Here is a 15,577-nt window from a genome sequence, read left to right on the forward strand (position 1 = left end):
ACACTTTGAAAAAAGCGATAAAATGGCTGGCCGTCTCGACGTTCCAAAACGACGCCACCTACGTGTCGAGACGATGCGCGGATACGAAACGACGCGCGTCGTTATCGTCAAACTAAGCATTTACTCTCACTTATTTAAAAAAGGTAAAGGTGAATAGTAAAAATGATTTAAATAATATGTGAAATAAGCCTTTTTAATGTGGACCAAAACAAATACACAGGTGAGCCAACATAGAAACAAAGTGGACCAAAATAGCGACAAAAAGTGTGTTCAGGAATTGATAATTTTTCAGTGAAAACATAAAATAAACTCAAAAATATGCATTTTATTGCATGCATAGACAGCTTCTTCACATTACCATACCAAGTTTATCGCTGTATGATTGGTACAATGATTGGAACGATTTCTTTTGTGGCGACCCTCCGAAGGATAGCCCCCCCCACCCTCACCCCCTCCCCCTCCCACCCTTTTGACGGAACGTTCTTAGTAACTCGCTTCGGAGCGTGGCCTAATCCCATTAGCGGATGTCCGAGCATTTGAAAAAAGGTTGCATCAGATAACCAAACACGCCGATAGATAGTTCACAAGTGCAACAACCGTTTATAAAAAATAACAAAGATGTAGCATTTTGAAAATCATCGGTCCAGCGGACCACTCCAAAGCATTGGAGGCATGGTCTCAAAGCAATGTACTCTAGTGATCAATCGAATTAATTAGCAACATAGGTCGATATAGCCGTGCTAACTTCTTCCACTAGCGATAGAGCAGTAGACGTGACGTTGCTTATTGCTGTTGAGTTGGTACTGGATTTTTGAATGGCCGCCAGGTTGAATTGGATCAAGATGATAAGATAGCTCGTAATGGCACCGGTAATCTAGAAAGAAAATACACGAGAATGTTATTCAATAATCGGCACGAAAGTTCCTCTCTAGCGCCTACCGCATACAACGTGGTCATGTCCAGGTCGAAAAATCCACACGCACTAAAGTTGAGATGATGGTTCAGTAGCTTCAGCGACAGGTGATTGACCACCTCGTAACAGTGACACTCGTCCACCACGTTCGCCAGATAGTGCATCTCGATGCCGGTGCGCTGGGAATCGGTTTTCGTCTTCCAGCAGACAAATATCGGCACCACGCACTTCAGGGCCGTGTAGAGGATGGAGGCGACCGAAAGTAGCAGCACCTCAGCAAACCGGAACAGTACCGGCACGTCCTGGCCGGTGAGACCGCAGTAGAGAAAGTAGAACTGAGCCGTTATAGTCACGAAGCCGTGCGCCATCGCAATCAGCATCTGCACGCTGTACATCCGGTTGATAATTTTCCCGATTTCGCACAGCTCATCGTGCGTCCGACAGATCAGTATCAGTTTGTTGTCCATCCGTGGGCCGATGCGTGGCCGCTGCCGTAGGTCCGTCGGAAGGTACTCCTGTGCCGGTCCAAACGTGTCCCCTGGTTTGGCCGCACCGGGGGCTAAAACAACGGCGCTGCCGTGCAGCAAGCCACCATCCGGCTTGATCGGTTCGGCGAGGGTAAGCGGTTTCCCTTCGTACGGTTTGACGGTTATTATTTTCGGAGTCGGTTGCTGGGTTCGCTTTTTCGGTGGCGTTCCAGCTAGCAGCTGTTTCTTGCGCTGCGTGTACACGGTGAATATTTCCCGCTCGAGGTAGTCGAGCGGAATGTCCGCACCGACCGATTCCGGTTCACCACCGTACTGCTCCTTGAAGTGTAGAATCCCTTGTGCGATTGCGTTCATGTGGGCGTTCATGGCATTGAACCGATGGCGAACGGCCAGCACCAGCGTCACGTACCAGATGCGGCTGACCGAGTTAAGTGCGGTCGGTATGGTAGTTACGAACCAAATCATTGACCACGGCGAGTAGACCGTTTCGAAAGAAATGAAACTGTACACCGTAATGATCGATTCGAACAGCAGCATTGCTAGTAGCAGAAAAATGGACGTTCGCTTTGCACGCCGATTGTCCAGCAGAATTCCCACGCTGGCCAGCTTCCCATCAACACGCCCCAGTCGGTCGAAGCATTCGATGAATCGTTTCTGGTTTATCATTGCCGCCAACATGTCCGTGCACATCATCAGTGGTTCCATGTAGATGATAAATATCCCAATGGCGTTGGTCAAAGTTTCTGCAATGGATAAGCAAACCAAACTCAAAAACCCACGATCATCCGCCTGGTAAAAATCAACGCCATCCACTTACTTTCCCAATCACCATCAACGTAGTTTGTGGTGGCCACATGATACAGCCCGGTATAGACCACCAAGCTGCACACTACATACACATTGCCAACAATTGATAACTGCAACACGTGGCGTTTCAGGAACGCCCACAGTGAGTAGGGAACAACGCCAAAGATGGACGAAATGTAGAAAAGTGCCTGCAGTGAGTGTAACAATCCGGGCACCGTCGGAGCAGCCGCCATTTTCTACCGGAGAATTTTCTTTGTTGCAACCGTAAAACAGGCACACACACCCGCCGTGCAGTGTTTCAGTCGCCAAGTGCAGTCGGGTTGGGTCCACGTTCGCTGCTGGTTTGTGCCTCAGGAAACGCATCCACCATTAATCAACCGCGCCCGAGGCGGTGGACAGTGTCATCAAGTATTGATGGGGAAATCATTAGCAAATTGATTAACCTGCTTGAGTCCTTCTCTGCCAAGCCAACAGGTGTACGGAACCGAGGTTGAACGTGGCAGTGAGCCTGTGTTTTTCTAATAAAGTTTTAAAGACTCTCTTCATTAACAAATGACGCAGTGAACTGTTTATGTGATGCAGGGGTTTTAATTTATAGCCATTCACTACGCAATACGGTGGATTTGCAAACATTTTCATTTACTAATGACACAACACGTGGGGTGGAAGTGGCTACTGAAAGTAATAATATGAGTTCTTCATCAGTCATGAAATTAAATATGTGAAAAGGCGCGAGTCTAACGACAAAAAGTAGCATACATTTGTAATGTAACTAAATAATAAATCATACAAAAAACAATAAATTAAACCTGTCCAAAATTGTTCTTCTTGAAGCTCTTTAATGTTCTTAAATTGCTTTCAATACAAATCAATACAGAAATGCTTTTAAATGTACATAACAACTGTGCTTTTTTCTTTTGAGAAATATTTTGTAATTACATTTGTATTAATTTCCAGTAATAACTAATTCTATCCAGTAAAAACGCAAAAATCTTTTTAGTTAATACCATTCTATTTATAATGTTCTCACAGGCTACGAATTGGGAGAGACTTTATGGTTCTACCAGTCTGAAACAAGTATCTCTTGGTTAAAAGAAAATAAATCATAAAATTATTCTTAGGACTGAAACTAATTTCGGTACAAAAAGTGAACTTATTTTTGTCAGATTAAGAATATTTGCACATCGAACAAAATAAAATCAAAATGTTAGTCGTTCGTAATGAAAATACAGTTATTTTACGCTTTTGCTCGGATAAAATAATTGCGGGCTGTAATATTACTTCTTAGGGGGTCCGCGACAGCCGAGCGGTAGCGCCGGTTAGAAAATCGGCCCATGAGTGCCGGGGCTCACCACCTCGACGGCGTGGGTTCGAATCCCAACCGAGACCGGACCCTCCCCTGTACGAGAGGACTGACTATCCACGTACAACAGGGAAACAAGTCTCGTAAGCCCTTAACGGGCAGGCATGACCAAGAGGTCGTTACACCAAGAAGAAGAAGAATATTACTTCCCACCGGCAATCGATGTTCTAGTGTAAATTATTTTCACAAGTACGCCAAGGTAAATTATAAAAATTATATCAGCAAAGAATTTTACATACGGGCGAAGCAGAAGAATGACGGGCTGTTTTTCGATATTTAATAATACGTTTATTTTGGTAGGTAATAATAGAAATTTTGTACACTTCCGCACACAAATGACTAGGTTCATTTCCAACCACTTGGATCCGGATTGGCGAGTCTCACATTTATAGGGCCTGCTAGACATGATTATAATTAAGAGATAAAGAGTCCGCCTACGGACTGGGGTACGAGCAAGGGTTTGTTTCACTATATAACCACATACACTATATGTACTGCCATGGAATGACTAGAATACGTTTATCCCTTAAGGGTATGCTAAATGCAACCTCAAACGCAACCCCGGCTACGAACGTTCGCCAACGCTTCGCGCACCTACGGCGCTGCCCTCAAATGCTACCGGAAGTGGCAATGAAATTACGATAATTTATGCGCTCCTGCTCAACGACGTCCAGAATCTGCTTGACCGTGTCCTCGCACCCGGCATAGCTTAGCATCCCAACGCAACTGATCGGGGCTTTCTTGAGCAGGTGGAATCCAATCTTTCTGCGCTTCAGGGCGAACAGGTACGGCACCTGGCTCTGGCGGCACAGCGTTTTCACGTTGTTGACCATCTGATCGATCGTGTCGTTCGGCTCGAGATCGGGTGCGATCAACACTAGCCGCACCTTGCGCAGTTCCAGATATTTCAGCACCTCGTTGAAACCCACCACGAAGCGCTTATTACTGACAGCCTTAATGGGATTTTTGGCATATGCTTTCGACTGAAATTGAAAGACCTTTACAATCATCTCCTCCGTTAGCTCGCGCAGACTATCGGTGATAAAATGATCGCAGTACCTGTATAAAGAGAGTGTAAAATATCAGATATGCCCGGGAAAATAAGGCTCCGGTCTGCATAAAATGCTTACGGTCTGAAGTTTCTCGAATGCCGTAGTGATGTCGTTTTTTGTGCGACTGAGGCAGGAGTTTTGAGCGCTGGGAACCCATTCTGATACTCAATCGAATCCCGACTTGGTGGCGGACCATCGTTAATGCAGCAACGTTCGATTGCCTTAAGAAATGGTGAATCGACCATATTCTGCTGAGCGGCCGCGTCAAACGAGTGCGTTTTAACGGGACCTGTATCTTTCTTCGGTTCGGTAACCGAATCCACATGTACCGGGGCGGATTTAGTCCCCTCGCTTGTAACCTTTCGTTCAGCGCCACGTTCGTTCTGTTCAGATGCAGCAGTCTTTTCTGTGCGGCTCTTAATAATGTCCTTCTTCAGTCGGGTTAATTTCTTCTCCTTTGGCACTTCCCGTTGCTTTCCCTTGTGCAGCAGCAGGGGTTGCTGGGGCACGATCGGTACGATCGGCATGATCGACTTCGTCTCCGTGCGGTCCCCGGCACCGGCCAGCTGCTCCCGAATACATTCCGATAGATTAATCTGCACGATGTCGGTGGGTGCTTTTTTCGAGCGCTTCTTTGTCTTCAGTGTCGGCCCCGGTGGCAGCGATTGCACGTGCTGGTACTTTTCGAGAAAACTCTCGTCAATAATCTGCAACTTTTGGCTTTTGGGACCGCGTATCTTTTTCAGCTGCTCCTCATACTTTTTCGCCTGTTTCTTCTGCCGTTCCGCCTCTTTGCGAGCTTTCCGTGCGGTCAATTTTTCACCGTCCGACAGTGGAGGAGCATTCTGGTGGCTGGTTTGATTTGCGTTCTGGGGCAAATTATTTGTGGCCATCGAAGCGGCCCCCGGTTGGGACCCGTTGTTGAAGGCCGGAGCTGCCGGGTGAAAATTCATTTCGATTTGTTGGAAAAGGTTCAAAACGATTCACAGCACTGTTTCATTTCCCTTTGGCACTAGGAAAATCCTGGAGCTTTCAATGTTTCGCCATTATTCTGCCGACGAAACGTCAAACTTTTTCCTCCTGGAAAAGGACACTGAAGTCTCGTTCAAACGATGGCCCAAGAGCTGGATGTGGCGAGGTTGCAATAATACCGATCCGATCATTCGAAGAAATCTAAACAAAATAAATTCATAAACCTCATGCTGTAAAATATAGTTTTAATAGCAAATAATGTAAGCAAACGATCAAAACAGATGCTTACAATACTGAATGGTAAATATGTGATTCATAACTGGAGCAATTTCATATTGCTCCAAACCAGCTCCACTGCTAACTTACCGGCACATCTCTAGGCAAATACGCGAAATGACACCCGAAAATGACAGATTCTCCGGCGTGTTTCGATTACACAACCGAAATACATTTCATTCTCGTAGTTCTTTTCCAACATATATTTACAATTATTGGCGGTTCTTGTGGGAGCAGTTATTCTGCAGCATTTACCAAACGACCCGACGAAGCACCATGGACGTTTCACTCGAAAATCTCTCCTCATCCCAGAAAGATGAACTGATGAGCACAATCAAACAGAAGATTGCGATAGCCAATGCTCAGGAGCTAGTGACTGTAAGTGGATGCAGCAGTAAATATGTCTTCATGCTGTTCAATAAACACATGTATTTATCTCTATTTGTCTCAGAAAATGACTGAAAAATGTTTCAGAAAGTGCGTCGGCAAACCGGGCCAAGACTTGGACGGTTCGGAACAGGTAAAGGGGAATAAACATTTCCCGTCACAGGTGTGATGGTTTTTTTTTTCAATGTTTTCTATCTTATCGTTACAGAAATGCATCGCAATGTGCATGGATAGATTTATGGATTCGTGGAACGTGGTTTCGCGAGCGTTAACGCAACGTTTACACCAGGAACAGTTCAAAGGATAATAGAACTATGCGAAACTAGTGGTACCGATGTAATTATAGCGTATCCTATGTTTAGCTATAGCAAACTGACCCTAACTGGCCCTCACAAGTACGGCGTAGGCAATCCATTAATGCCCTATTTGTTTCATTTACCAAATAGAGAATAAATTATGAAGAGATAAATTGTCCCTAAATTCTCATTTCACTGATTTGGTAGTATATTTTGCTTTTCGCCGATGTCGTCCACCTTTCCCGAAGAACACGCCTTGCTTTCCAGTGATAAATCGGTGACGGTATCGATTTCACAGCTATTTTCTTCAGCTTGATTTCGAGATTGCTCAATTAATGTTAGCAGTGCGGGCTGCTGATGTGTGTTGCTATCAGTGTCGTTGATTTTCAGGCCCAAATGACGATTCAACTGATCCTTAGTCATCGCTGTCCTTGTTAGTCCTGATTCAACCATGAAGATCTGCTTGGTATATTGTAAATTCATCGACTCGAGCATATCTATTACAATTTCTAACGCCAAAGTTTTCCCGTCAACTTGTGAATCGGAGTCCTTTTCGAAAGTGCTGGAGCTGATGTCACTTTCATTCGTACTATCGATTCCTGGTTGTTCCTTTGAGATGATATCGTACAAAACTGCACGTAGTTTTGCCTGCAATGGAATTTGTTTTGATTTGTTAGCCAAAACTTATCCCACGGCAAGGAAACATGGAAAACTTACTTTTATTTCCAGCAAAGATCCACTCTCGGTTAATTTTTTCAATACCATATCACGAAACTCTAAATCCTCGTCCATACTTTAAGCTTTCAAGAAACACTGATCACGGAAATAGAAAGCCGGTACATTCAAGCGAAGCGCTACGAATAAAATTTGTTTACATTCTGGTGACCCCTGGCAACTAGTGCTGGTAGAATCGGAATTCGGATGATTCGAAGAATCGATCTCTAGGCGGTTTCTAAAGGATTGGATCCCATTTAACGGATTCGAGTCAGATGATTAGGATTTAACGATTTAACATAGGATGGAGAAAAAAACATTAACTCTCCAAAGAAATGTAGTGGAACATTATTATTTAAGGTGTTCTATAATTACACGAACCTCCTCACATCGGGCATGTGTGACATGTTTTATTAACAAAGAAGCGATTTATTAATTGATAGGAATTGTGTAACAAAAGACTCTTTCGGTAAAAAAGTAAATGAGCCCCGGGCTTCGTTTTTCGGTCGAGGCTATACCTCTTGTGCGACGATACAGTCTGTTCTCGAGTTACGCGGTTCTCGACTTACACGGATTCGGAGATACGCGGTTTTCAAAGTTTGACAGTAGATTGGGTTTATTACATCGATTTAAATTCCTGAGATGTACAACCACACGAATAAATATGTAAATTACACATTTGCATAACTTACGCTTTTTATTTCGTTTGCTGCAATTTATGTTGTTTGAATACGCTTGCATTGCATTCATATTAATGAACAAAGAAAATTTTTGAATATTCTATGATGCATGTACACAAGAGCTCGATCTCTTAACTCCTAGTATAAACTATGTGTCAAGCAATATTCGAGATACGCGGAAATTCGAGATACGCGGATTTCTCTGGTCCCCATAATCCGCGTAACTCGGGAACAGACTGTATACCTAAACGTATGCAATTGGTGATACATTAATTCGTTAAATTCAACCTACGAGTATTTGAACCGTAGTGTGTACCTTTAATTTCGGCTACACAATCAACCTAGGGGTGCGGTATGAGGGGGGACCATGGGCCCCTGGGCTTTTATCTCAAAACTATAACAAACACTCTTTTTCGATAGACTTATGGCCTTATCACACTGGTCACCAATGGTGGCATGGAAAAAGCACTGGATTGTCAAACGACCATCGAAAACGAATGACATTGGAGTGGCTGGGGGTCCGTTGGTGAATGGGCTTACCCGTATCACCGAGCTGTCATTGTGTGGAGTTTGCTGTATCTGGCATATTAAGCTTGATTTGAAAGTGATTCATGTTTTTTAATTTTATTAATAATCAATTATAAGCATAATAAGATTATAAAATTTCGGTATTTTAATCTTAAACTGCCGAAAACCGCATGAACCAAAAGTGAATTATATAAACTCCCACTCCCAGGTGGCCTGCCTTATCACACTACCAAGAGGCACCATTGTGTCAAACTGGATGCCAAAACTAAATTTTGACAGTTCGGTGGCTTTGCAAAGCCACCATTGGTGACCAGTGTGATAAGGCCATTAGAGCAGTCTGCTCGCTGCGGGCGCGCCGCCGTTTCCAAATCATTTCTTCGGCTAAACTCATTGTTTCATGCTGTCCTTCATGTGTAGTATAATTTAAAAAGTAACTTAACATGTAGAATTATGTTGTATTCAACCTCCACTCCATTATTACCTGCATTCAAACTCCACTGCATGATTAGTTTAAACCGTTATGTTATTTTAAGCGAACCGTTAGCGATCAAACATTCGAAAAGAATGGATGCGTCGCGCTTTGCATAGCTTCAGGCGCTGAATATGAACCAGTAGGAAGAGGAGAATCTAGCCCAGGGCCTCATTTACTATTTTACCGAACTTTCCGACATTTCTTATTTTTGAGGAAATCAATTGCGTGGAAATGAGACAGAATTCTACAAGAACAAGATAGATTAACCTCAATTACCAATTTAGGCAAAAAATTGCAAATTTGTTAATAACGTTTCATTCTTTCAAACGATTTTCACCATTGACCCCTTTTGGAAGATCATTTCAAAACGCACAACTTTATGGATGGTAGAATTCATCATCGTTTCATGTTTTTGAGAAAACTCTTCGAAAACCCGGGGTTCATTTTCATTTTGACGATTAATTCTAAGTATCTAATTTGTAGTTTGTTTTTTGCAAAGCTGTACCAAAAAAAAAGTATATATAATTCTCATCCATGGTAACTTATCAATTTCAACCTCTATAAACTGTCTAAAACGAAAATGAGCTAAATGTCCCGCAACATCCAGGGATGTATCGATACTGGATCAGCTGTCATGATAATCAAAATAAAGAAAATGTTTTGGAACGTCATTGTCCCCAGTTGTGTTTCATCGTCTGCCGAAGTAGTCGGTTCTGGTAAATTCTCGCGGGGCACTTGCGATGTATAATATCTGCAAGCTGTTTGTAAATGAAAGTGCAAGAAAATAATTGAAGATTATAACACGATTTTCGTGTTAGGAAAAAGAATCCGTGTGATTGTTTGTCTAGGCGTTTTCACGTAACTGCTCTGTTGAGAAAAACTTGTGCGGAGAAAGGGAGAAGTGACTTTTATCTTAATCCCTAAGCTTTGTGCTGGCAAGTCGAAAACGGTAACAGATTAACTGAGTGCCGGAAACTAGTGTTTGCAGTGTAAGTAGTCAAGCTTTTGCCTTAGTACTTTTATGTTCTAGTGTGTTCTACAAAGCTGATGCATTCCTCATTAGGGGCGGTACGCTAGTTTGTTAATTAAATTCCGACGGAGAAAGCCTTGCATTGTCACCGTGATGTAACAAGCGGCTACTACGCTTCCGCTGAAACTATCACAAAGACAAGCGTTTTGCTAAATAGATGCGACAAATAAAATTGAAAAGGTTCAGGTTTGATGAATCAAATATTTACAATTTAATGTACAGTTTCCTAAGTTACAACGCTAATAAAAGTTACCATGGTATTTCAAATGGAAATGCTTCTTCAAACATAAAATTAAAATTACTTTCCATCGAAACATGGAGAGTAGATAGATGAATAATTAGGTTCTTAAAACATACCGTGTGCATGTTGATTAGGATAAATGATTTGCCTTATTAAAAACAATTTCGTTTATTCACGACATTCTAAACCATCTTTTACCGGTATTGCAAAATCGTCGCATCATTGTATTACTCATGGCATGCATTTATCGCTTATCTCTACAAACATGTTAAACAGCCAGCGTTGAAGTGACGAAACACTAAGCCCGACCATACATGTTGACCGATAAGCAAAGACATGACGATCACTAGACGACATCCTCCACCAAATGGTTTTTATGGTAGATCTGTAATGTTTGCTGTTAAACTAAAAACTCTCGGCCTAGGTACACAAATACAGGTCAATTGATAGAGCCATGCCCTTGTGCTGAAATTGGTTACAATGATTTTGGACCAAGGAAGATTCAAATTATTTTTGGCCTGAAGTACCGTTGGCCTGCTATTACGCCATGAGAATTGAAATATTCTGTCTTTGATCCCATTGCATCATATCGATGCTACTCAGAAGTCTATGATGATAATAATGACCTTCCAAAAACGTTGCGTTTGCATCATTTTCCGGCCTGTCTGTCCGGGTGTGAAGATTGTGCATATGCAGTCCCAAATTAAATCACCTGTTTCAACATCAAGTCGAATGATAAGCCAAGTGTATGGTCGTCGTTATCATTAACTACAGCTTAAACCTTAGATTTTCAAGCATTCACGCTTTTGCTCATTGCAGGCTTTTCGTCAGTCGTGGCACCACGCTAACACAAGTTGGCAGTTGCCTAGTACGTACATTTTTTAATTTTTATTTCCCTCGTGTCCATTTACAGCCTCATTGACTGCGGTATTTCCATTGTGGCACCACTCAGCTTCCCCAAATCGGCATAAAAATGATACAGTACTGTCCAAACGACACGTCCATGGACGTAATTTGGTTCAATCATGGCGTCTCCCAGTGCTTTATGGATACCGTTGCCATGGCATCGATCGGAGGCTTCATGCTTCTCTTCGGCACGCTGCAGCTCGTCATGTACCGGCGCTACGCAACGGAAATCAACCCGCTGCAGATAGGAAAGTCCCGGCTGTACAACTTTCAGCTGTTTTTGTTGGTGCTGCTTCCGTTACTCACAACCGTCCGGTTCGTGCTGGAAGGGTTCGTCTTCGACGGTGCGCAGGTGTACGGTTTCATGATCCTGTCGATCTCAGTAGCCCTGTTCGCATACCCGTACTCGATCGTGCTGCTCGTAAGGGAGCGGTACTATCAGCTTCCGTCCGTCCCAACGCGTGGCCATGGTTTGGTGTTGCTCGTCTTCTGGACCATGCTGTTCGTGGTGCAAAACATTGCGTTCATCAACCTAAACTATCGCGACGGATGGTTCCGTCTGGTGACGCTGAAGGATAAGGTGGAGTTCGGAATGTTTGTGGTACGATACCTGACGACCATGTTGCTTTTCGTGATCGGCCTTAAGGCACCGGGAATAACGTCGGCGCAGCTAAGCGATGAGTATCAAAACCTCGCCCAGTCGCAGGAAAACCAGTCCACGTTTCGTAACGCCTGGAGCAAATTGCGCACCCTTTTGCCTTTCCTGTGGCCCAAAAAGGATGTGATACTGCAGTTTCGTGTGATCATCTGCTTCGCTCTGCTGATCGGTGGCCGTGTGATCAACCTGTACGTGCCGATCTACAACAAAAAGATTGTAGATAGTCTTTCCGCGCGACCGATTGATTTTCGTTGGGACTGGATCCTGATGTACGTCGGGTTCAAGTTTCTTCAGGGAGGCGGTACCGGATCGATGGGTTTACTGAACAATCTGCGCAGCTTCCTGTGGATTCGCATACAGCAGTACACGACGCGTGAAATCGAGCTGGAACTTTTCCGCCATCTGCACAGCCTTTCGCTGAGATGGCACCTGAACCGTAAAACAGGCGAAGTGCTGCGAGTGATGGATCGAGGCACGGACAGCATCAATAATCTGCTGAACTACATTCTATTTTCTATCGCGCCGACCATCGTCGACATTTTAATTGCGGTTGTGTTCTTCATAACGGCATTCAACTGGTGGTTCGGATTCATCGTTTTTCTCACCATGACGCTGTATATTGGTAAGTAATCCAAAATGAAATAAAAATGTAGTCATTTTATAACGCCGGTTTCTCTTGTTACAGTTGCTACGATAGTGGTTACGGAGTGGCGCACGAAATTCCAACGCCGCATGAACTTGGCCGATAATCAACAGAAGGCACGCAGCGTCGATTCGCTGCTCAACTTTGAAACGGTCAAGTACTACGGCGCTGAGCAGTACGAGGTAGACTGTTACCGAGATGCAATTCTCAAGTTCCAGGTAAGTGTCGCTTATCGGACATATCAGCAGCATTGGAATCTAAATAGATTACTAGAGGAAGAGTGCTTCATAGAGTGAATGAATGCGATTCGAAACATTTTTTCTTTCAAATGACCTTCCTAATACTGTGCTTTTTGTACTGGACTACAGGAAGAAGAATGGCGTTCGATCATCACATTGAATATCCTGAATACCATGCAAAATATAATTGTTTGTGGTGGATTGCTCGCCGGTTCTCTACTTTGTGCCTATCTGGTCGTGTACGAAGAGGGATTAACCGTGGGAGACTACGTTCTTTTTGCCAGCTACATCATTCAACTATACGTGCCACTCAATTGGTTCGGCACCTTCTATCGGTAAGTTCGTAAATTGAAGGAATGTTTCAATTTGTATGTTTTAAAACTGTCCTTATTCCTTTCCTTCAAACACAGTGCAATCCAGAAAAATTTCGTCGACATGGAAAATATGTTTGATCTGATGCGCGAAGATCAGGAAGTTTTGGATGCGCCGGGAGCTGGTGAGTTGGCCGTTGTTCGTGGGGGGATCGATTTCAACGACGTTACGTTCGGATACAACGTGGAGCGGTACGTTTTGCGTAACGTAAGCTTCACCGTACCGGCCGGCCGTACGGTTGCCATCGTCGGGCCGTCGGGTGCGGGCAAGAGTACGATCATGCGTCTGCTGTTCCGGTTCTACGACGTCGACACCGGGTCCATATCGGTCGATGGGCAGAATATCAAAACTGTGCGCCAATCATCCCTGCGTCAGGCAATCGGAGTCGTGCCCCAGGACACCGTACTGTTCAATAACACCATCAAGTACAACATCCAGTACGGGCGTGTGGGCGCACCGGAAGCGGACGTTATTATGGCGGCCAGGAGTGCCGACATTCACGAGCGAATTCTCACCTTCCCGGAAAAATACGAAACGCAGGTCGGTGAGCGAGGGCTACGGTTGAGCGGAGGCGAAAAGCAACGTGTGGCAATTGCGCGAACCATCCTGAAGGGTCCATCTATTGTGCTGCTCGATGAAGCGACCAGTGCGCTGGACACCCAGACGGAACGTAACATTCAATCGGCCCTCGCAAAGGTGTGCGCCAATCGAACAACCCTCATCATTGCGCACCGACTGTCGACGATTATTCATGCGGACGAAATTCTCGTCCTTAAAGAAGGTTCCATCGTCGAGCGGGGTCGCCATGATGTGCTGCTCGAACAAAATGGTGTATACGCGGCCATGTGGCAACAGCAGCTAGAAAACCTGGAAGCGGGAACGAATGCGACGGACGTCAGTACGGCCACCAATACACAAGTGCCTAATGGAACACCCAACGGAACACCCAACAAAACTGCACCGTCTACTGGTCCACCAGCGCATCGTCATCCCCATCATTGAGCTTACCGGGGGGAAGTAAGTTTCCCAAAAGGTGTTGTTTATGTGCCGGAAATGAAAGGACAACGAATAGTTGGTAGAAGGTGACAGAGGAATTGTGATAGCGTAGATAACCATTTAATCGATCAAAAGATTATCTTGGTATACCAAACTGAAACGATTGGAAAAGGGAAGAAAAAATAAGCTAGAATAATTACTAAAACAGTCCTTTTAGATTCCCGCACCGTACAAACATGTGTTGGAATATTGTTTAGATGTGATTGTGCAACTCGCGGAGAAACCTTTTAATACAGCTCTTAAACTAAGTACAAGAATACTGATTATACCGTTTTCCCTTTCTTGAACAAATAGAAAAGAAAAGATCAAATAAATCGATGATGACGAAGTGAAACTATCATCTGTCTTTGTTACTTTTGTGTTCAATTAGATGATTTAAAGTTATCTATATTAATACATCGTTTAACGGATAGCGGATTGTTAATATAAGTAGACCTGATAAATCACCATTTATAAATATCAATCATAATTATGTGCGAACTTGCACACTCTGTTTCCTACCTGCATGTAATTTATGCATGTACCAGCTCATGCCGGACGCGCAAACAACTGCCCGACACAGTGGGTCACGGCCATTCTTTAGCTCTGGACCGTTTTACGAACAGGTGTCGCCTTTTTTCTGTTCCATTTCCACAGCTCCACACATGCTGGCCACCCACCAACACCTAACTGCCTGATGCTGAGTGAAGTGAAATAGAGACCCCGTTGCTTACGACCATCGTGACACCAATCAGATGAGGCCGCCTTCCGCAGCGTGGCCTAGTCTTCTGTAACACCGGTAACATTTAAACGATAAAGTTCATTAAACGGTCGAGAGAAAAAAAAAACTCATTACGCTCGTGGCTAATTGCGGCCGTAGTGCAGGGAAACGGTAGAGGTGAAGTTTAAGAGCACGTTGTCTGGCGTGGGCAAGTGCTAAACGAAAATTTCCCACTGTAACCATTCACTGCGGTATCCATAGACAGAGGCACAAAAAAGAGCAAATAGAACAACCATCATTGTGATACAGCTGGTAGCATAAGAGAATACACCTTCTTCTAATGTACGCAAATTATCCGTTGGGACGCAGATTTTTACATATTTACGCATGGACGAGGCAGCATTTTCAGCTTTCGGACAATTTGATATTTGTTCAGAAAATTTGATGGCTAACAAAGTCTTGGTTTGCCTTTTTCATTAGAGCTTCCATGATTGCAAGCACGGCGTGTCATCTTGGAATCTATAGTATTTAGTTCCTGTTCAATAAATATTGTTTTCTTGGTTCAAAAAAAAAAACGTTTGATTCTATACACTTCGCTTCACAACAGGATGTGAGCATAAAATACAATCTGCACAAAAAATAACAAAATGAAGAAAAAAATAGATCAAAAAGTTTCAAACCTGTTTTTTAACTCATTAATGTTATTTCAATTTCATATTTGCATTGTTAAAAAGTCTAAAAACAAATCTGCTACAGTATTTATTAGAGCGATCATTTATAGAAC

General features: G+C 43.6%; 5 protein-coding genes across 5 annotated transcripts; 2 read left to right on the plus strand and 3 right to left on the minus strand.

The window, feature by feature from the left end:
• Positions 1–709: 709 nt before the first annotated feature.
• LOC131284721 (gustatory receptor for bitter taste 66a) lies at positions 710–2,441 on the minus strand. The gene is made up of 3 exons (XM_058313583.1): positions 2,219–2,441; positions 940–2,144; positions 710–874 (listed from the first exon to the last, which is right to left on the minus strand). Exons 1-3 carry the CDS (start codon positions 2,439–2,441, stop codon positions 710–712), a joined length of 1,593 nt encoding a protein of 530 aa, XP_058169566.1.
• A 1,357-nt stretch (positions 2,442–3,798) lies between these two features.
• On the minus strand, positions 3,799–5,678 carry LOC131287031 (selenocysteine insertion sequence-binding protein 2). The gene is made up of 2 exons (XM_058316045.1): positions 4,702–5,678; positions 3,799–4,630 (listed from the first exon to the last, which is right to left on the minus strand). Exons 1-2 carry the CDS (start codon positions 5,574–5,576, stop codon positions 4,180–4,182), a joined length of 1,326 nt encoding a protein of 441 aa, XP_058172028.1. The 5' UTR covers positions 5,577–5,678; the 3' UTR covers positions 3,799–4,179.
• A 420-nt stretch (positions 5,679–6,098) lies between these two features.
• LOC131287131 (mitochondrial import inner membrane translocase subunit Tim13) lies at positions 6,099–6,732 on the plus strand. The gene is made up of 3 exons (XM_058316150.1): positions 6,099–6,249; positions 6,323–6,391; positions 6,467–6,732. The coding sequence occupies exons 1-3, from the start codon at positions 6,148–6,150 to the stop codon at positions 6,563–6,565; spliced, it is 270 nt and encodes an 89-aa protein (XP_058172133.1). The 5' UTR covers positions 6,099–6,147; the 3' UTR covers positions 6,566–6,732.
• LOC131287130 (uncharacterized) lies at positions 6,347–7,394 on the minus strand. The gene is made up of 2 exons (XM_058316148.1): positions 7,272–7,394; positions 6,347–7,202 (listed from the first exon to the last, which is right to left on the minus strand). Exons 1-2 carry the CDS (start codon positions 7,344–7,346, stop codon positions 6,747–6,749), a joined length of 531 nt encoding a protein of 176 aa, XP_058172131.1. The 5' UTR covers positions 7,347–7,394; the 3' UTR covers positions 6,347–6,746.
• Positions 7,395–11,192: 3,798 nt separating this feature from the next.
• On the plus strand, positions 11,193–14,421 carry LOC131289689 (ATP-binding cassette sub-family B member 6). Its single transcript, XM_058318987.1, has 4 exons — positions 11,193–12,405; positions 12,469–12,644; positions 12,795–13,000; positions 13,076–14,421. Exons 1-4 carry the CDS (start codon positions 11,193–11,195, stop codon positions 14,037–14,039), a joined length of 2,559 nt encoding a protein of 852 aa, XP_058174970.1. The 3' UTR covers positions 14,040–14,421.
• Positions 14,422–15,577: the final 1,156 nt, after the last annotated feature.

This window comes from Anopheles ziemanni, chromosome 3 (assembly GCF_943734765.1).
Source record: "Anopheles ziemanni chromosome 3, idAnoZiCoDA_A2_x.2, whole genome shotgun sequence".
NCBI classification, from domain to species: domain Eukaryota; kingdom Metazoa; phylum Arthropoda; class Insecta; order Diptera; family Culicidae; genus Anopheles; species Anopheles ziemanni.